The sequence below is a fragment of the Piliocolobus tephrosceles genome, chromosome 12 (genome assembly GCF_002776525.5).
Source record: "Piliocolobus tephrosceles isolate RC106 chromosome 12, ASM277652v3, whole genome shotgun sequence".
NCBI lineage: Eukaryota > Metazoa > Chordata > Mammalia > Primates > Cercopithecidae > Piliocolobus > Piliocolobus tephrosceles.
In genome coordinates, this window is record NC_045445.1 from 1,906,824 (window position 1) to 1,927,371 (window position 20,548).

At 48.2% G+C, this 20,548-nt stretch overlaps 1 protein-coding gene across 1 annotated transcript in view; it reads right to left on the reverse strand.

Annotated features, from left to right (window-relative positions):
- Window positions 1–3,548: 3,548 nt before the first annotated feature.
- Window positions 3,549–20,548, reverse strand: part of ZNF185 (zinc finger protein 185 with LIM domain) — a 50,055-nt gene continuing 33,055 nt past the window's right edge. Inside the window, exons 7-13 of the mRNA XM_023202095.3 lie at window positions 17,135–17,320; window positions 13,048–13,158; window positions 11,473–11,553; window positions 9,757–9,828; window positions 7,520–7,622; window positions 6,499–6,597; window positions 3,549–5,761 (exon numbers count right to left, since the gene is read on the reverse strand). Coding sequence (XP_023057863.3) covers window positions 6,499–6,597; window positions 7,520–7,622; window positions 9,757–9,828; window positions 11,473–11,553; window positions 13,048–13,158; window positions 17,135–17,320 — 652 coding nt within the window. The 3' untranslated portion in view covers window positions 3,549–5,761. The remainder of the gene's footprint in view (window positions 5,762–6,498; window positions 6,598–7,519; window positions 7,623–9,756; window positions 9,829–11,472; window positions 11,554–13,047; window positions 13,159–17,134; window positions 17,321–20,548) is intronic.

The window sequence follows — 20,548 nt, forward strand, 5'->3', positions numbered from 1 at the left end:
TGCCTGCAGGGTCGGGCAGAATAGAGCCATATTTTTCTTCTTGCAGAGAGCCTATAAATGGACGTGCAAGTAGGGAAGATATTGCTAAATTATTTTCCTAGCAAGGAATATTAATAATTAAGACCCTGGGAAAGGAATGCATTCCTGGGGGGAGGTCTATAAACTGCCGCTCTGGGAGTGTCTGTCTTATGCAGTTGAGATAAGGACTGAAATACACCCTGGTCTCCTGCAGTACCCTCAGGCTTACTAGGATTGGGAAACCCCAGCCCTGGTAAATTTGAGGTCAGACCAGTTCTCTGCTCTTGAACCCTGTTTTCTGTTAAGATATTTATCAAGACAATACATGCACTGCTGAACACAGACCCTTATCAGGAATTCTGATTTTGTCCTTGCCCTGTTTGCTCAGAAGCATGTGATCTTTGCTCTGTTTTTTGCCCCTTAAAGCATGTGACCTACTCCCTGTTTGTACACCCCCTCCTTTTTTGAAATCCTTAATAAAAACTTGCTGGTTTTGTGGCTCAGGTGGGCATCACAGTCCTACCAATATGTGATGTCACCCCCAGAAGCCCAGCTGTAAAAATCCTCTCTTTGTACTCTTTCTCTTTATTTCTCAGCTGGCCAACACTTAGAGAAAATAGAAAGAACCTATGTTGAAATATTGGGGGTGGGTTCCCCCAATAACCAAGCAGCCCAGAGTAGGTCACTATATTATAGCTTATAGGTCAAGGCTGCAGTGAGGGCCTTGACCCTGTCTCCAAAACATACCCTGTATGTTTTGCTCAGAGCACTTATCACAACAGTATTTTGCTGTGGGATGTTTGGTTTACTCTTCTGTCCTCTTACACTGTGAGCTCCACAGAAATACAAACTGAGTCTACTTTACTGGGGCTCCCACGTCTGGCACACGGGTAGATATCCAATCAATGCTTGTTGCATGATTAAGTGACCAACTGGCACATCAAGGTGCTGAACAGAAGAAGGCATCAATGGGCAGAAGACATTTGTGGGAGGAGATACTGAAGCAGGGGGATCTGCCAAGGGCACTGCAGGCAGAGGACATGAGAAGGAGGTGATCTGGCAGCCAAGCATTATGGATGCCACGTTGCACCAAGCTCACAACTGGACAGCTTGCACGATGCGGAGCACAGTGTACAGTGGGCCTCAGAAATGAAAAGCAATGTGCAGCAGGCTTTCAGAGAGAGGGAGAGGCAATTCTCAAGCAGGGCGCATTATTCAGAGAGGCTGTGAAGCCAGAGGGCAGAGTGCAGAGTAGTCACAGTCAGTGACCACAGCTGTGCAGGAAGAACCCCATGAAGAACACATTCACAGCAAAGCACCGGGCTATAAAACAAGCCTGCACAAATTTTAAAATGTTGAAGTTATGCAAAGTGTGTTAACCTACCATAATGGAATGAAATTAGAAACTGGTAACTGAAGGAAATTTGGGGAACCCACATTAAACAACAAACTCCAAAATAACCAGTGGATCAAATAAGAAGTGATAAGGGGAATTAAAAAACCTTTGAGATGAATGAAAAGGAAAACACAACATGTAGCTAGAGAAGTGCTCAGAGAACAATTTCTAGCTATAAATGCATACATTTGAGAAGAAAGATAAAGGCCAGGCATGGTGGCTCACATCTGTAATCCTAGCACTTTGGGAGGTCAAGATGGGAAGATTGCTTGAGTCCAGGAGTTGTAGACTGGCCTGGGCAACACGGCCAAACTCCACCTCTACAAAAAAATTCAAAGGAAAAAATTAGCCAGGCATGGTGGCACATGCCGGTAGCCCCAGCTACTCAGAAGGCTTAAGTGGCAGGATTGCCTGTGCCCAGGAGGTCAAGGCGGCAGTGAGCCATGATTGTGCCACTGCACACCAGCCTGGGAACAGGGTCTTACCCTGTCTCCAAAAAAAAAAAAAAAAAAAAAAGAACGAAAGGAAGAAGGATCTCAAATCAATAACCTAACTTTACACCTTAAAGGAACTAGAAAAAGAAGAGCAAAGTAAATCCAAACCAAGTAGAGGGAAGAAATCACAAAGATTAAAGGTGACATTAATGAAACAGAGAGTAGAAAATAATCTAAAGGTATCAATAAAATGATTTTTTTAAAAAGTCAATGTGGTTCTTTAGAAACAACAAAATCAACAGACCTTAAGTAAGACTAACGAAGCAAAGCACACTATGGCAAGGGCAGTTAAAGGCAAAAGCCCTTGTGCAGATAGGCCTCACTAGCTGAGCCCTAGGTGACAAACGAACTCAGCAGCAGAGATCAGAGAGCAGAAGGCATCTGCAGGTAGAATGCACTGTGTAAGGAGCTAGGAGCAGAAGGCATTAGGAGGCAGAGGACAGTGGGAAGAAGGCATTTGGAGGCAAGTTTGGGACCTTCACAGGCAGAGGATACTGTGCAGAGAAGTTTCACAAGAGGAATACGTTCTGGGGAGAAAAATCCACAGGCTGAACACAACCATAAGCAAGGAGCAGTCCCTGGAGGACATAGAGATGCATGGGCAGGGGACCGTCACAGATACAAACTCGGGACAGGAAGGAGGAGTCGTGGTAACAGAGGAGGCACAACACTAGGATCGACTTGCTGTTTCACAATGACACTCCCTATTTTTCCTTTAGGTCTTTGTATCACACACTGTCACCAATTAAGAGTCCTACAAATACCTAGTTAGGAGCTACTGTTGCAGTCCTTGTCTTTCAAATTAGTAAAAGCTCTTCCTTCCTTCCCATTGTAACAAGATGAAGGTGAAGGTTGGGGTGAGAAAATTGCTAGAGGAACACTAGTCCAATGGCCCCAAGGCCCCTACTCAGTGGTAGGAGTTCTCGGTATTATGTCTATCTTTGGGCTTCCTGATCACCCTTTCCTGTCCCTAGGTTGAATCAAGACTTGGATCGCATACAGATTGCATTGGTATACATCTAGAGGAACGAGTTGGAGTGTGTGTTGGGATCACCTTTGAGGAGGACCTTTGAGAGGAACGAGTTGGAGTGTGTGTTGGGATCACCTTTGAGGAGGACCTTTGAGAGATGTGTATTCAGAATTACTGTCAAGGAAGAGTTGGAGGGACCAGGGGTGTTTAAATGTGAGAAGAGCTGACCAAGACAGAATCTGAGAAGCATTTCCATCTATTTTAAGGGCTGGCATCTAGCAGAGGGATTAAAGACCACCAGTGGGTGACATACAGAAATAGACTTTAACTCAACTGAAGAATGCATCTTCTAAAACCAAGGCTGTCCACAGACAGCAGGGGTTTGTAAGGAACTGAGCTCCTGGTCACTGGAAGTGGGCACTAACAACTAGGTGGCTGGCTGTCTGCAGTGGTAATGATGAGGAGGATAGACGCCCCCCGCCCCCGCCACAATACAATATTCTTCATTAAGATTTCATGAGTCTAGAATTCCACAGTTCCTGCGCATGCCTAGTGTACAGATCTTGCTATTAAGTACTTGTTTACTTTTGTACAGAGAATGGCTTCAGGAAATAGGAATAAAGAAATCACACAGCTGAATACACCAAGTTATTACACTTAAAAAGAAAACTTTGACACATGTAATATCTTACCATTTATTATAATTGTGCACATTAATATGGATTAAGTATGATTAGAAACACTAAGCAATTAAAAAGAAGCAAAAATGTAATGCAACCATCCCTCTTCCTCAGATTTGCAAAATGCTGTGCCTTTTTAGATATGAGAGAGGCTGTTTTGGATCTAAGTCAATAATGCTCTTGCAAGATTTCTTTGCATATCTTGCATGTTGGTTCTAAAACTCCCTTAAAGGCAGACTATACCTTGAATGGGGGAAGCTAGCCTATCTTGGGCCTCTTTACCTTGCCTTTCATCCACTGGGCCTGCACTGAGACTCAGGGATAGCACCTCACACCAACGGGGTGACTTTTCTTTCCCTCACTCATTCATTTAGTACTTGTGTGTTAGTGTGCACCACGTGCCAAGTCTGATGTTGGGGACTACAGTTGAGGAAGAGCAGTTGCTATTGAGTGTGGGTACATGCCCTCCAGAGGAAATCCAATACAAATAAATGGAATGTTCCTCTCTGATCATTTGCAGGAAGAACAAGTCCACAAGCCAATATGCCTAAGACTCAGAAACTGGAGAAAGATGTAGACATTTTATAATTAAATCAAGAGAACAGGCCCTCATTTTGTATCAGAAATACTCTAAGGTTGTTCTTCCTTTCAAGGAACTTACAGAGTGATGCTGGGCCCACAGATGGCAGAGTCCAGCTGAACCTGAGCAGAGGGTCGGCTGACTGCATGAATAGGCTTGCACCTGCCCAGCCATCCAACGAATGCCCATGTCCCAAGTACCTGGGGCCCCAGCAGTTGCCACTAGCTTGAGGCAGAGTCTAGACAGGAAAATGGGTCACTGAAAGCTCTCTGCTCAGATAAGCTAGCCCCCTGGAGCTTTTCCTGGATTCACAAGCTCCTCTTTGGTAATGTCTACGAGTCAAATCTGTTCTCAGCTGAAAGCATCTCAGTTTGGAGACATTTTCATGGGTGGAGGGGAGGGAAAGGGGCAGCTTGGCCCTTGAAGTACTTCTTGAGAGGTGGGGATAATTCAGGGATCCAGGATGCCCAGAGGAAGAGTATGATTTCACACCTTCCGCTCTTTGCAAGCCTATGCCTTGGGGAGGCCTGAAGGGAGGGTGTTAACCTGGCAGGAACCATGTACCCTCTGCACAGTGCTTGGCACACACTGAGCACAAAATCAATGCTTGCTTTTGTGGGTGCTGCTCTGGGAAGAGCGCAGGCTCTGTAGAGTTCTGCACAATGCAATGGCCACCTCTCCGAATTCCAATATCCTCATCTCTAAGATGGGATGAGAATATCGCCTTCACAGGATTATCATGGGGATTAATGCCATCACTTTATGACAGTGCCTGGTATGTGGTACAGGCTCAAGAAATGTTAGCTGCTTTTCCCCCTCCTTAATCCTGCTGGGATCTGCACACCCTAACACCCACTTGGGAAGATTTATGTGTAAAGTTCAGGGAGCAGAATTGAGGGCAAATTAATCAACTATCAAGATTTCAACAGACACAGATATCACTTTGATCAGTAGCATCCTAAAATCATATCCTACTGAATTTAAACCTAATTGTGTAAATTTTCCAACACATGCCAACATACCTGTAAGGGAACACTCAAATATAGTGAAAGGCAGGTGGAAGACAAAATGAAAAACTGCTATATAAGTCAATCAAAAGCAACTAACTACTTTTACAAGTGTATGGAAATTTAGAAAAAAAATAGATATGGCAAATAGACAAGCTAAACACTAGCCTATGCCAATCCCTAGCATTCAATGTCTGCAATTTACCCATCAGGGATCATCAACAGTCTTCAACTTGGCCCATCATAAGCCTCAAGGGAGTCAGGACACACTGAACCCTACACTTCTGCCCACCTAAACTCATTAGAAAGCCAATCTGTCTTAGGGAAGCCAAGATGGAATTCTTGTTTGACTCTGTTTGGTTGAGCCTGAAATGAGATCATGGATGTAAAGTGCCTTCTAAGCTATAAGAAGCTATACACACAAGCAATTACCATAGCATCATTAAGATACGATATTGGATGTATGCAACTTCAACTTAAGAAGGGCAAAAGCATGAAGAAATCAAACAGGGTGGGAGGAGGTGAGGGAAGGGGAGACAGCAACTTGGGGCAAAACTGGGGACAGCCAAACTTGTCCACGAGTCATCAGCTTCTGATCAGCCTAGGGGTCGGGGGGCTAAAAGAAAACAGAAGTAGCCATGAGACTAGAAACACATCAGCCAGAGGCCCTCAGGGTGGGTGACTGCTCCAGTGATCAGGAGTTACCACCTAGCTCAAGGTGTCTTCTGGAGAGAAGACCATCAGCATGGAGTTAGTGGAAAGCCTGTTTGCTATTGATCCCGACTACCTTCAAGGGATATATTCTGCTCTGTGCTCAGACACTGTGATAAATTCCACTGGCTATGAGCGTGCAAACACACGTCTTCAGGCAGTTCTCATAATGTGACCCAGAGGCTTGTTTCACTGAGCACCGTGGCTATGCAGTACTGATCTGAAGCTATGCAAGCAACAGTGAACTGAGAGCCCTGGACAAGAATCCAAAGACCTGGGGTGAGGTCCTGATTCTACCTTGGTTTCTCCAGGTCCCCTCCCTTTCTACATCTTTATTTCCTTGTTGCAAAACGGGGCTAACAACAGCGGCCCAGTGAGCACCCCAGGGCAGCTAGAGGGCTTGGCTCAGGTGCTGGATGGAAGGTGTGATTTGGAAGTGTCCTCATAGAGAGCCTTTGTCCATGCCACCTAAGATCTCAAAATATCACAAGGCATAGGGACATGAGGACATAGGGCCCCCGAACATAAGGGAGAGCCAAGAAAGATAGCTGTGTCTGAGGCTGACTCCAGGAGAGACTGGGGAACATCTCTACTCCTTAATGAGTCTCTTGGCCACTTGTCCTTTGCAGTGCCAACACCCACCTAGAAGAGCTTCTCATAGCATTTCCCACAGTGAATGGTGTCACGGTGAATGAAGATCTGATCCAGGAGATCGCCCATCGGTTTACTGCAAATCCCACACTGAAAGAAAAAGCAAGCTGGAGGTCAACACATAAAGCAAAGCAAGAGGAATGAGTGGAGTGGGAAGGAGATGCCTGAACAAGGTGGGCGAGCAGATGCTGTGAGCCTATGGCACATCCTGGACCTCAGGACTTGCAAACATCACAAAATAATACAGAAAAAGGAGGGAGGGAGTAGTAAGTAGAGCTAGAAGCTCAGCTACTTTCAAGGGCCAGTGGGCAAGCAAATGGGAACCTATTTGGCATGATTTGACCAGAAATGTGTTTCCCTGCGGTCAGCCGATTCCCAGGAGAGGCTGCAAAGTAGGGCATGTTCTGCATTTTAGCACTTACTTAGCCAGGAGCAAGCAAAGTTCAGGCCCTGTGGGGAGGAGAGAAGCCTGCCTAACATTCTGTCAAAGCAAAGGAGAGGGTTGTTTTTTTCTGTGCACCCAGAGGTGACCCCCTAAATGGACTGGAACAACCTGGGGTTACAAAGTGCCACACATCATAGAGAATGGGGACCCCAATGGCACTTAGAATAAAATTCAAACTCTGTGCCCGCCAAGGCCTACATGATCTAGCCCACCCTGTCACTCATGCCATTCTCCCATGAAAGCTAGAACACTCTAGTGCTTCTGCCCCAGGTCCTTTGCACTTGCTGGCCCTCTAGCAGGAATAATATTTCCTGAAAAGACCTCTTTTGTCTCCCCTACAGTACTAAGTATGCGGAATCACCAACGTTATCTTCTCTCTTAGACTTGGAAGCTCATTCAGCTCCCAGCTGCGCAAAGCCTCTGCGACTATCTGCAATTCTATACGGAGATCAAGCCTTCTCTGCATTCTCTGAACCTGTAACACTCTTGCACTCTACAAAACGTCCTTAGCAGCACATGATCAGGACATTACTGCCTAGCTCAAGGTGTCTTCCACCTCTTTCTTACCTTAAAGCAATATTCATGGCAGCAGATGCCAAGATGTTCTAGGGTAATCTTTGGACAGTCTCGGATCTCACGGTTGCAGTAAGTACAGATCCCTCCAGTTGTCCTGTGAGATGAAGAACAATAACCCGGTGGTCAGGCTGGTGTACAGACCTCTGATGTGACACAGCCAGACCTTCTGGTTTGGTGCAGCCAGGCCCAGGTTTGCTGTCAGGATCTCCAGGCTGCCATCGTTTTCTGTGGTGTGCAGATCAGTTCTCAGCCTGCTGTAGACCTCTGCATTATTTCCAAAAACTAGTCATGCATCTTTTGCCAGCTCACAATGACAATGTCTCCTGTAGGTGTCCTGATGTGACGCTTATTCCAGACAGTTTGCCTCCCCCGACCTTCTGCTTAGAATATCCACTGGGGCCTGCTACCTTCTAGAGCAGGAAGACCAATGCCTTCTCCTACAGGAGACATGTCATTGTGTGCCCTGCCTGGCCCCCTGTCTTGATGGCCCTTCTCCTCATGCCTGGGATAGCTGAGCCCTGCCCCTGCCTATACTCCTGGATCTACTCTCCGTGCTCTGTCTATACAGCCTACTCAGATCCAATGCTCAAGTTCTAGACACTGACTCCAGGGTTGAGCATCTTTCCAGTTCCAGGATGCCTGTTTCTGAGAGTCACCTCTGCTTTTCTTCCTCAGACTGGACTTCCTCAAAGTGACTGCTTGATCTGATGCCACAGGCCAAAATTCAGGGTACTTCCTCCCAGAGATTTGGGTCTGCTTCTGACAGGAGCCCGGGGGCGGGGAGACATTACCAATCTAGATCCACATTAGCTCTGTCGGAGGACCCAGAAGTGCCACGAGCAGCTTGAGTGTGGCCCACCATCCTGCTGCTGGCCCAGGGTTCACTCTGGACAGCACTGCTGCTGGCGACCCTTGCCCTCAGTGCAGCCCTGCTCCTCCTGCTTCTTTCACCACCAGCAGCACCAGCTCACAGCTGTTCTTTGTGTGTGTGCGTGTCTGTGCATATGCATGTGTGCAAGTGACTGAGATTGTCCCTGGAGAGTCCCCTTCCTTCCTCCAAGCCTAGCAATGGATCAGTAATGTCTGATTCTGGATTTAGTAGTTGTGCCATGGAAAGGGGGGGTCCCTAGAGTATCCGATTTGTCACTCCATTAGAAGTGGAAGCCTCATTCCATTTGCCCCTATGTAGGTGGTTAACTCTCAGGTTTCTGACCAATCTGTCCTTCTCTGCTAAGACTTCATCTGCTGATGTGTCCCACCAAGTAATCTGTAGCTACTCAGAACCACCTGCTTCTTCAGTTATAGGAGAGGAGATTCCCTGGCCCCAAATGCTTGCCTGCTCCTATATGTTTGTCCGTGGGGCCCGGTAGGATTCTTTTTATCTTAACCCTCTTACTTCCTTCCTTTTCCTCCCCAATTTAGCTTTGGCCTCTGAATGTCATCCACAGGAATTTAGATCTGCCTATCAATGAGAAGCCAGATGGCAGAGTAGAAACATCCCTAACCTGGGAGGAGTCAGGGCCCTGGAGTTTAGTCCTGGGTCTGCCATATTCGCTCACTGTGGACTGAAGGCTACTTATTCTACCAGATCTATTTTCTTCATAGCAGCCTGAGTGAACTCAATCTCTGAGACTCTGTTCTCCCCAATCCAAGAATTTTAACACAAGATTTCTTTGTCATTAAGATGGTCTGGTGACCGTGCCATCATCTAGTGACAGCTTTCAAAACTGCTGAACGAGGTGTTTTCTGTCCCTGCTTTCGATTTCGTGGCTCCATAGCACTGTGCATTCTTAGCTCTGCATGTCTTTCTGGTTTCTTGATGCCAGCAGCCCATTTTTCTTCATTCTCTGCCCACTCCTCTCATTTGTAGTTATTTTATTTTTACTTCTGGACAGATTTGCAAGTTAATTAAGTGACTGATTAGGTTCTAATCTGAAGGGCCCCTCCTGCTGACATGAGTCCTCTGGGCTGTCAGACACCACCACTTCCCATCTCAGTCACCGTTGGTATCTACCCTCTAGTCTCAGCTCAATTCAAAGGCTTTAGTTGTCATAAGTGTGATGTCCCAAAAAGGGAAGCACCACCCTTCGGTAGTGTCCTTCGCCTTTCTGCAAATGGACTGGAGGCTGCAAAGCAGAAGATAAAAGCAAACAGGCTCAGCAGGAACTCTCCCTTCCCTGTTTCTCCTCTGTAGAAGTGCAAGCTCCATGCTAAGAAAGTCAACATACCTCTCAGAGTATGGAGTGCTGCCGCATGGAGGCTTCTTCTCCATGGCGAATGAGTCCTCAATGCTGCTGACACTGCAGGGAGGGCGATGGGGGAGAGGAGGGCAGAGGTGAGAGCCAAATCACTATCAGAGTTAATTTTCTAATTAACCTTTGGCCACAAGCTGAGACATAACTACGATGCCAGTCGTCATGCATCACTTGGTGTCATAGGGCCCTTCTAAGGGGGGGGCAAAGGAGACCTTTCACAATGAGGGAGATGATCGGGGCTGGGTGGCTAGGATTCCTGAGGTTGTATACGCCAAGAGAACCCCGCTGACCAGTGGGAAAAGAGCAGAGCTTTCCTCCCCGCCTATAATATAATGTGACAGTCACCAGGAGCCCACTCAGTAGAAATCAGATACTGGGAATGAGAAAAAAGAAGGGATCATTCTGGTATAATACCTGTGCTTGAGTTATGGGGCAGAATTAGGGGGTGCAGATGGGTTTGGGGTTTCTTTTTGGGGTGACAAAGGTGTTCTAGAATTGGACAGTGATGTTTGCATAACTCTGTGAATGTACCAAAACCTCGGGACTGTACACTTTAAAAGGTGAATTATAACTCAAAAAGCTGTTGAGAAAAACCATCCTAAGGGCCTACAGATGGTGAAACCAAAGCTCAGAGAGGTTGAACATCTTGTCCAAAATGATCCTAACAAGGGGGCCTGAGCTGGGGCTTGAACTTGACCCCCACAGCCATGCTCATCATTCCACAGCATCAATGAAAGCCAGTCCAGAAGCCCCAGAGGCCCAATCCTGAAATAAGGCCAGGATGCTCCTCTCTGTTACTGAAATCCTCCAGTGGGATGACATGTCGTAAGAAACATTCCAAGGGACTTCATCTCAGTGTGGTAGGTGGCAATACACTGAGGTGACATGGAAGTACCTCCTCCTCATGGCATCACGAAGCAAGAAAATGAAAAGATGACCAATGAAAAGGGGAGGGCGAGGCAGGTGGATTGCTTGAGGTCAGGAATTCAAGACCAGCCTGGCCAACATGGTGAAACCCCATTTCTACTAAAATACAAAAATTGGCTGGGCATTGTGGTGGGCGCCTGTAATCCCAGCTACTAGGGAGGCTGAGACAGGAGAATTACTTGAACCCAGGAGGCAGAGGTTGCAGTGAGCTGAGATGGTGCCACTGCACTCCAGCCTGGGCAACAGAGCAAGATTCCATCTCAAAAAAATTACTTATAATTAATTAATTAATTAAAATAAAAAAGCAAAGTCACACATGTATCAGGAACTGCAGTCACATGTGTGTTCAAATTAGGCAGCCTGGCATGACAGAAAAGAACATGGGGGCAGAAGAGAAGAGCTCTGCAATCTGAAAGGAAATAGGATGGGCTAGTTGGTCCCTAGGGCTCTGCCAGCTCTGTCAAGAGGGGTGCTCTCAGCACTCTACAAAATAAAATAACAAAGACAAGCAGAACAAAATGGCAGTGAAAATGGTGTGCAGGATGAATTCACCAGAAGGGAGAACCCAAAGGTGCCCAGTTAAGTAGAACACCTGAAAATGCATCAATCCCATCACAGAGCAACTACATCACTCATCCACTCAACAATTACCCAGAAGCTACTCTGAGCCAAGCCCTGGACAAGGAACTGGAAATGCAGGGATGAGAATATGGGAGCCGGCAGGAGAAGGCCGACATGGAAGGGTTTGGGACCTGCTTTTACCTGCCATAGCGTGCAGATACTGGCTTCCCAGAAGACACGTCACTAGTATTCATGTACTCTTTCACGAAGAGAATCCCTTTGCTGTAGAAGGAGCACAGCAGAAGTCAGAGGTACACCAGAAGATTCCAGGGAACCAGGCCTGGTCCACAGGAGTGGTTCAGGGCTGGGGAGACCCAGCCTGGTTTGAAGGAAGTGAAACAGCTTATGGGAAGGCCCAGGATAAAGGCACTGGCACTGCTGTGGACTCGGGCTACAATCCCAGGCCATGAGCATCTCTTGTTGTGTTTGGACTGAGGGCCCCAGAAAGGGGCTTCCTGCAACCAATAACAATGTGCTGTCTTCCTCCATGCAGACCTCGGTGCCCCCATCTTCTCCCCAGGCTTCTATACTTCTACACTTCAGTCCTGTGGGCTTTCCACTCCTACTATAGGGCTGTGTCATCTTTCCCCTCTACCCACAACCAAGATATCCTCCAAGCTTTAATCCTACACTGTCAGTCTTTACCACTCAGCACCTCTCAGAAGGTACTCAGCTACTGTGCAATCTCCACCTCACATCTAACCTCTCCATTCTTACTCCTAGCGTCCAGAGGCCTAGAGGTTGCCTCATCCTGGACTGATGTCTGAATGACTGGAAACAAGGTCTGCGTCATGCTGGGCTCAGCATGGCCCCAAATTTGACCCTATTTCCATGCTGCACACTCCAGCCTGCTGACCTGATGTCTGCAGAGGCCCCCTTGGATATGCCCCCCTCCCGCCCCCAACACACACACCTCACTGAGCAGCCTGCCTGCAGTGACATCCCTTCCTGCACCCTGACAGGTGGCCAGGAATGCGGGTGAAGCAGTGAGCATGTGAGAGAGACAGACAAACCTCATGTTGAAATGTGATTCCCAGTGTTGAAGATGGGGCTTGGAGGGAGGTGACAGGATCATGGGGGGATCCCGTATGAACAGCTGGCACCATCCCCTTAGTGAAAAGTGAGTTCTCATTCAGTTAGTTGACACAAGATCTGGTTGTTTCAAAGTCTGGGCCCTCCCCTTCCTCACTCTTGTTCCTGCTCGTGCCATGTGATGGTCCTGCTCCCACTTCAGCTTCCGCCATGATTATAAGCTTCCTGAGGCCTTCACCAGAAGCCAAGCAGTTGTTGGTGCCATGCTTGTGCAGCCTGCCAAACTGTGAGCCAATTAAACCTCTTTTCTTTATAAATTACCCAGCCTCAGGTATTCCTCATATGCCTGGCCTTCATGGACTTGAGCTGGCTTTCTGGGCATGTTCCACAGGGACATCAGCAAGGAATCATGGATGGCAGAGCCACATCCACTAGCACACTAGGAAGTACCACTGCAGTCTCTTACAGAGATAGGAAAAAGGAGGTGTGGGAATGTCTAGGCCCGTAGATGGGAGTTTATATTACGGGACTAACACTGTCCTGTGTGGCCACTTGGCTAATGGCCTGCTGGAAATTGGGGAAGGCACTAAAGGGGAAGCAACATGGAACAAAAGCCAAGTCCTTTACTGCCAAGGAGGAAGTGGCAGAGGAACATCTCCCAGGTTGCTAGATAGCCCTTCTTACGTGGTAGAGCTGGAGTCCAATTCACTTGTGGGGGCTGGAATATAAATGTGAGGCTGCTCAGAAGTGGCAGTGACAGTAACGGTGACCATGCAGCTCGAGGGGCTCCTCACCCTGAAAGAAATAAAGGGAGGGGTGGGCGTGTCAACCTGAGAGCTAACACCTTCCAGGGTCAAACAGACTTTTCTGAGCCTAACCCTTGAGCACTGCTCTTGAAGGTTCCTCCGAGACCAACAAATGGAACTTCTCCTCACTTTACAGACAAGCAAACCCAGGCTAGGCGAGTTGAGACATGCCCCAGGTCACATTGTGAGTCGATAGCAAGACCCCAATCTTCCAGTGTCCACGCAGAACTCCTGACTGCAGCCAAGGGCCTTGGCCTCTGTGACTCACTCAGTTAGAGTAGAATCATGGGGCTCCCGGGGATGTGACAGTCAGGAGGGCGCAGAAGGGGAAGACACAGCGCAGCTCACCTCCTCACTGGATGGGACAGTCCCTTACTAGGATCAGCTCCTTCTGCCACCCTGCAGGAAACTCTCTAGAGAACACAAGGCCAAGGGGCAGAGGACCAAATGAAAGTAGGCATCATTGAAGAGGAAAGTCACCTCTGCTGGGAATGATGCACCTCATTCCCAGCAGAGGCGGGAGACTGACCGGTGTCGAAGTTTTTCTGAACCTCCACACTTCAGCTGCCAGATACAGCCCTTGGCCTGGAATCCAACCTCCCCAGCAGCCCAAAAGAGCTTTTCTCTGGCCAAGCCCATACTGGCTCTCACTCTGCCTGCCCCCAGGCTATGAGCCTCATTACCAAAGCTGCCATAGCTGTCTACTGCAGTTCAGGGCATGGTGTTGGGCAGCACCACTGACCACTTGTTTGCACCTTCCAACTTAAGTCTGCCCACCCTCCAATGGCCTGAGGCCAGCACTATGGGTGCACACTGCCCTGGGCTGATTCTGGTTTTCTCCAACATGCTGCGGCTCAGATCATACCCCAGATATGGCTGCCTGCATCTGGCTCAGGCTATGGGGTACTGTCCCCTTGCCAGAGAATGTAATGCCCAAGATTACAACTAGTTGAAGAGTAGGCAAAGGGAAGAACAATCATGATCTAGCATCTGCCTAGCTCTTTCGCCTCATAGTCTCAAACTATCACTTGCCACCCAAGCTCAAGCCATACAGACCAGCCTGCAGTTCCCCGGGACTTGCCAAGCTCTCATATGCCTTTGCAGACAACATCACCTCCTCCTCTGGGAAGCCCTTCCTGAGGGCCTTGGCTCCTACCTCACCCCAGTGTGCCCAATCATCCTGTGCCTGTTCCTGCTTCACCCTATGACAAAGAAATATACCATAGAGACTGGAGGAGGTGGACCAGATAGGAGAGGAGACCCCACAAGAATCTGAAAAGACACATGGGGGATAAAATGCAGAGCCGAAGAGTGAGAAAAGGATCGATTTTAAGAGGAAGGAAGGAAGACCTCCTACTGACTAAACAACTACCAGGTGTCTGGTATCCTGTGATCCATGTCAGCAGAATACTGAAGGGGACAGCAGAACTGAAGGGGCAAGGTAGAACAGAAATTCCCTGGAGCTACTAGGGAAGCTGAGGCAGGAAGATCACTTGAGGCTAGGAGTTCAAAAACAACCTGGGTAACACAGTGAAACACCACCTCTTTAAAAAAAAAAAAATCCCCTGGGCATCCCCCCAGGACTGCAATGTGAGCAATAGGAGCCCTCCCAATAGCCTCCTCTCCCTCACCTACAAGACACTACAGGGCCCAGCTCCTGCCCCTCGCTCACCTCACCTCGTACCCTCCAAGCACAGGGCTCATCGTTCAGGCCCTCCTATTTTCTTTGTCCACGATGCCTCTCCCCAGGTTCTTTGGAAGGCAGGCTCCTCCAGATGTTTCAGGTCTCAGCTGAACTGTCTCCTCCTCGATAGAAAAGCTTTCCCTAACCACCCTTGCTACCACACCCTGCCCTAACCCCTCTCCATCAGAGCACCTGGTTTCTTTCCTTTCTGGGCTTATAACAAATGGAGGGGCAGTATGGATGCCATAGCGATGAACAGTATAGGCTCTGAGCTCTGTCTGGATTCTAATCTCCGTTAGGCCACTTCCTGGCTGCAAAACTGCCGGCAAATTACTTAACCTCCATCTGCCTCAGTTTCTCCATAATAAAAGCACCTCCTTCCTGGAGTTGGTGTGAGAATTAAATGAGTGAGTCCACATAAGGCACGGAGAACAGTGCCTGCACATTCTCAGGACACAGCGGGTGCTAACGGTTATTACGATCGTGCTTATTCCTTAGTAGACCGTGTGCTCTCTGAGAGCGGCTGCATGGGGCCTTAGCCATCGTGCTCACTGTGTACATGGCTGCTCATGGGAGGCTCTTAGTATGCAGCATCTCTAGCTGGTGGCCCATGGCTCCTGATTATTCCTGAACTCATGGCCACTTTAGGAAAAAAATATCTGGGGAACAAAGGGAGCTCTCAACAGACACGTACACCTTCTTTCACCATCATCAACTGCAGCTCCAGGCAGTGATAAAGGAAGGACCTCTGGCCTCACACAGAAAAGGACCAGAGGGAAACTGAGGCTGACTGCTGGCATGCATCCCATGTATTAGGTTTGAGAGACCAGAGCCAGGCTGAGGAATGCAAGAGGTCAGCAAACATTTTCTTTACTGAGTTCCTTGGCAAGATGAAGCTAGCACAGCCCTCTCCTTACCCTGTTCCCGAAGCCACCCTATCAAAGTGATGGACCATGGCAGGAGAGTGAAGGCAGAGCCAGAATACTTCATTGGCAGGAACAAGATTAGGAAAGACTGGAGGCTGGTCAAGGGAATGACCTGGAACTGAGAGACAGAGAGAGGACAGAGGTCACAGCAAGGCAGTTGGTCAAAATCAGTTAAGTGGATAGGACAATAGCCACAAAACACCAGAAACAAGGACATCTTGAGAATGCAGCCAGTCCCGCCTCAGACTGGAAGCCTCTACCACATGTCCTGCCAGTGCAAGAGCCAACAGGTAGGTTCCTAGTGACCAAAGCTGGATGTGAGAGCCAGAAAATTCTGTCACAGAGAAGAAGATGAAGTTCACCTGGCAGGAATGGGTAAAATGTCATCAAGTCATGGCATTCTCTCCTGCCCTCTAGGCCCTGCCCATGTTGCAATGGCTGTGAGGCCCTTCCTGAGACCACACTGTTTCCAGTCCAACAACTCCAGCTTTCCATGGATTTTTGGAAATGGGAATTGACAGAATGTTTCAGGATGATATAAAATCTGATACTAGATTGCCTGTAAAAACATTTTCAAAACTCAATTATTTTCAAATGTGAAAAAATATGCTACAAGTCACCCAGGATTTCAAAATTGGGAAAGTTCTTACAGCTACCACAAGTGTCCTAATTTGGTGCGGACCCACACTGCTCTACAAAGGCCAGAAGCCAGGAATCTACCACTGTGGGAGACCTGAAGCTGCTCACAGAAAAGCATAAGCGTCTGGTGCTGTCTGTTCTCTAGTACCTGGCTGCTCCTTGGTTATTGATCTCTCTCAGAAAAATCAGAGCCCCTGTTTCCTCAGGCTACTGCTGCCAACTTCTTGCACCCAATGAGCAACCCTGAGTCAGCACTGCGGAGCTACATTACTGCCCAAATCCATGGCCATCCCAGTGCTGATGGCAGTGGAAGAGCTCATCCAACTGGTACAGCTGTTATTTCTGGCAGCGAATCCCATCCACACCATGGCACACCTTGTTCAGAGAGCTTCCATCTCCATTACTGGAAAAAGTAACCTATATCCCTCCCCTGACCCAGGTTTCCAGGTTTGAACTGGCTGCCAGACAACATGGCTCTCTGTGCATCCTCTCTGTGCCAGACTTAGTCTGACAGATTCGATGCTATGGCTCCAAGCTGAAATCCATGAATATCTACCCCTGACATGCTGGTTTCTCTGCTTCCCTCTGGCTCCTAACCACACTCACCTGCAGAGGATAACAGGCATGCCTAGTGTGTGGGGGTTTGTCCTGGGTTGCTGCCCTGGACAAAAACACTGGCTCTAGCAGGCAAGGTCCCAGTGCAGTTCGGCTCTTACCTGCTGGCACAGCTCTCTCGTCCAACAAACTGCTCAGATCCGCTGGTGCTGTTCTGCTGCTCTGGGGTGCTGGGATCTGCAGGTTGCTGAGTGGGTACAGCTGGGTCTCCTTGGCCACCTCTTGGGGCTCCAGGCCTGTCCTGCCAGGCCTCTCCAACATTCTTCCCCTCAAAATCAGCCAACATGCTGAGGAAGAATAAGACCCTTATGAAATGAGTGCCCGAGACTAGACCTTGTTCTCCAATGGTAGGTAGGCTGGCTGTCATGTCTGGTGGACTTGGAGGGACTCATCTCCCCCGAGGGTAGGGCAGACAGGAAGAAGGCACAACTGCCACTCCAAGAAGCAGGCAGTCTCCTCCTCAGTAAGACCCCAGCAGTGCTGCTCCTTTCTGACAAGGGCAAAGTCACCTGACGACTTCAATGAGGTATTAAAAGACATAGTCTTCTGGTTGGAAACACACTGGTATTCCTGTCCCTGTCCTCCCACTGCCATCTCTCCTTTCTCCAGTTCTTTCCTGCCTCGGGCCTCTCTAGGAAGACCTAAGCCATTCAGCCTTCTTCCCTATGGTGCTCAAGACCTGTGCGCTGGGCAGGCTCATCAAGAACCCGGCAATCTAGGGAGGGGCTTCTCCCCCAAGCTACCCTGGAGGGCTCGGTAGGGGCAAGAGTAGGGGAGTGGGCACGTGTTGGTCGCCAGATTCCCAAATCCGCTGTTGACCCCACAAAAGGAGGAAGGGCCAGAAGAATCCAAAATTTCTCAGGCGGGGCCGTTATGACAACCCTAGACCCATTTGTGATCCTCTAGCGCCATCTGGCGGCAGGATCCGGGACTGATGCAGAAAAAGCCTCTCCAGGGTCGATCTTGCCCAAAACTACCATTTTCTTTGTTGATCGTCTCATTTCCCTGCGGGCACAGCGGGCCGAGTCTGTGGCTGCAGGAAATGGCGGCGCGCGCAGGCGTACTCACGCCGACCGCACCCCCTAGCCTGTGCACGTACAATCTCAGCGCGCGTGCGTGCTCCCGCTCACTTATTGTTGTGACCGCGTAGTTTTCACAGCTGGAAGCTTCTTGTCTTCTTTATTGTGAAGTAGTCATAAGTATTACTAGAAAGCAATCGCATTTTCATCTTTTTTTTTGTTTTGTTTTGTTTTTGAGATGGAGTTTCGCCCTGTCGCCCAGGCTGGAGTGCAGTGGTGTGATCTCGGCTCACTGTAACCTCCACCTCCCGGGTTCAGGCAATTCTCCTGCCTCAGCCTCCCGAGTAGTTGGGACTAGGATTACAGGCACCCGCTGCCACGCCCCGCTAATTCTCTATTTCAGTAGAGACAGCGCTTCACCTTGTTGGCCAGGTTGGTCGTGAACTCCTGAGCTCAGGCAATTTGCCTGCCTCGACCTCCCAAAGTGCTGGGATTACAGGCGTGAGCCACCGAACCCGGCCATCCCTCTTTTTTACAGATGAGAAAGTTGACGTGAGAGTCCAATTGCAACTAATAAATGGTAGTCAAAATGGAATTTCATTGTTCCCGCTGCAGCTCAACCTGATCACATAACCCCTGCTACACTTTTAGCATCTCTAAACTTAGTTCCCCCCACCTAACCCCAGCTGCTTCTCTTCCCCTTCCAGCAGCCAAACTCCTTAGAAAGAGCTGTCTACACTCACTCTTGTCACCTTTTCCTTCCCTTCTTACCATCAACATTCCATGGAACCTATTAATTGCTTCTCAAACTATCTGCACTGAATGACCTCCCTTTCCCATCTGTCTGGGACTGACATGCGGTCTTAAGGTGCAGCCCTCGACACCATGGGACTCACCACAACACCTCAAGTGGTCTCTCTACCCTGTTCAATCAGAAAGTCTACTGATCACAAGCTTACATGTCCTGGCAATGTCAAAGTGCTACAAAAATATAAATATTCTCAATTTCTGTACTTGTCTAAGGTGATAACAAATTGTTGGGGGGGTTAGGATGCTTTAATCACAGGATCACTGTGCAGATCACACTACTCTAGACATTTTTGCAGCTACGTCCAGTTAACTGGCACAGTTGGTGACTGGCTCCCTTTTACATTTTTCTTCCACAGCAGCACACTGGTTGGCTTCCTACCTCACTGGCCACTGCTCACTCATCTCTCTCACAAGCTCCTCCTGTTCTATCTTATTTCTTAATATGGGGTGCTGCTCCTATATGTCTTCTCTCCTCACTTTATGCATGCCCCCACAACAATATTACCCATCCCCCTGGCTTCAGCTGCACTGACGTATGGAAGACTCTCAAATACCTATTTTCAGTCCAGACCTCACCCCAAAGTTCCAGTCCCATTTGTCCATTGTTAAAGCAAACTAAATATGACCTGAGAAGGACTCCGTACTTCCATATTTGAGTCCTTGTGGATGAAAAGTAACCTAGCTTAATAGGGAGATAAAATTGAAAACCTAATTTAGTAGTATGCGCCTGTAACAATAGCTAAGTCTTGGCCAATCCCAGCGGCCATACTTCAACCATTCATACACTGCTGAGTGTTCAAACTGTGTTCAAATAAGGCATACGCCCAAGCTGTAACCAATCCAGCCATTCTGTACCTCACTTCCAATTTCTGTACGTCATTCCCTGCTCCCCAACCTTTTGTTTTAATCTATCAATCTTCTTCTACCATGCAGCTGCGCTGGAGTCTCTGTGAATCTACTATGGTTCTGGGGGCTGCCCAATTCACAAATAGTTCATTGCTCAATGAAACTCCTTTAAATTTAATTTGGCTAAAGTTTTTCTTTTATCACCATGTACCTGCCTCCTGCACCTCACCTCTTACATGTCTCATAGGTATCACATTTAACATGCCCCCAAACATTTCTTCTATCTCCCTGGTTGAGAGTCTGAGTCAATGAGGTGATAACAGTTTTTTGAGATGAGGAACACAGGGGGAGATGCAGAATTAGTACATTAGTTAATTTGTTTTATTTGGTTGTTTTTGGTGAGACGCTGTGTTGATAAAGATGGTTTGGGACATGCTGAGTTTTAGAAGGTGGCAGAAGTCCATAAGGCTACCTCATGGAACTACATATAGGTGAGCCTGCTGCTCCTACCAGCTGTTTCCCCTGGTTTCTCAAGAGTCTTAAGCCAGAAACCCAGAATGGATTATTGCCTGAAGGATGATCAAGTGTTCACAGTTGTCTGCTTTTTACCCTCTCCTTTGCCTTGACAGAATGTTAGGCAGTCTTCTCTCCTCCCCACGGGGTCTGAACTTTGCTTGCTCCTGGCTAAGTAAGTGCTAAACTGCAGAACATGCCCCACTTAGCAGCTTCTCCTGGGAATCGGCTGAACACAGGGAAACACATTTCTGGTCAAATCATTTCAAATAGGTTCCCCTTTGCTTGCCCACTGGCCCTTGAAAGTAGCTGAGCTTCTAGCTCTAC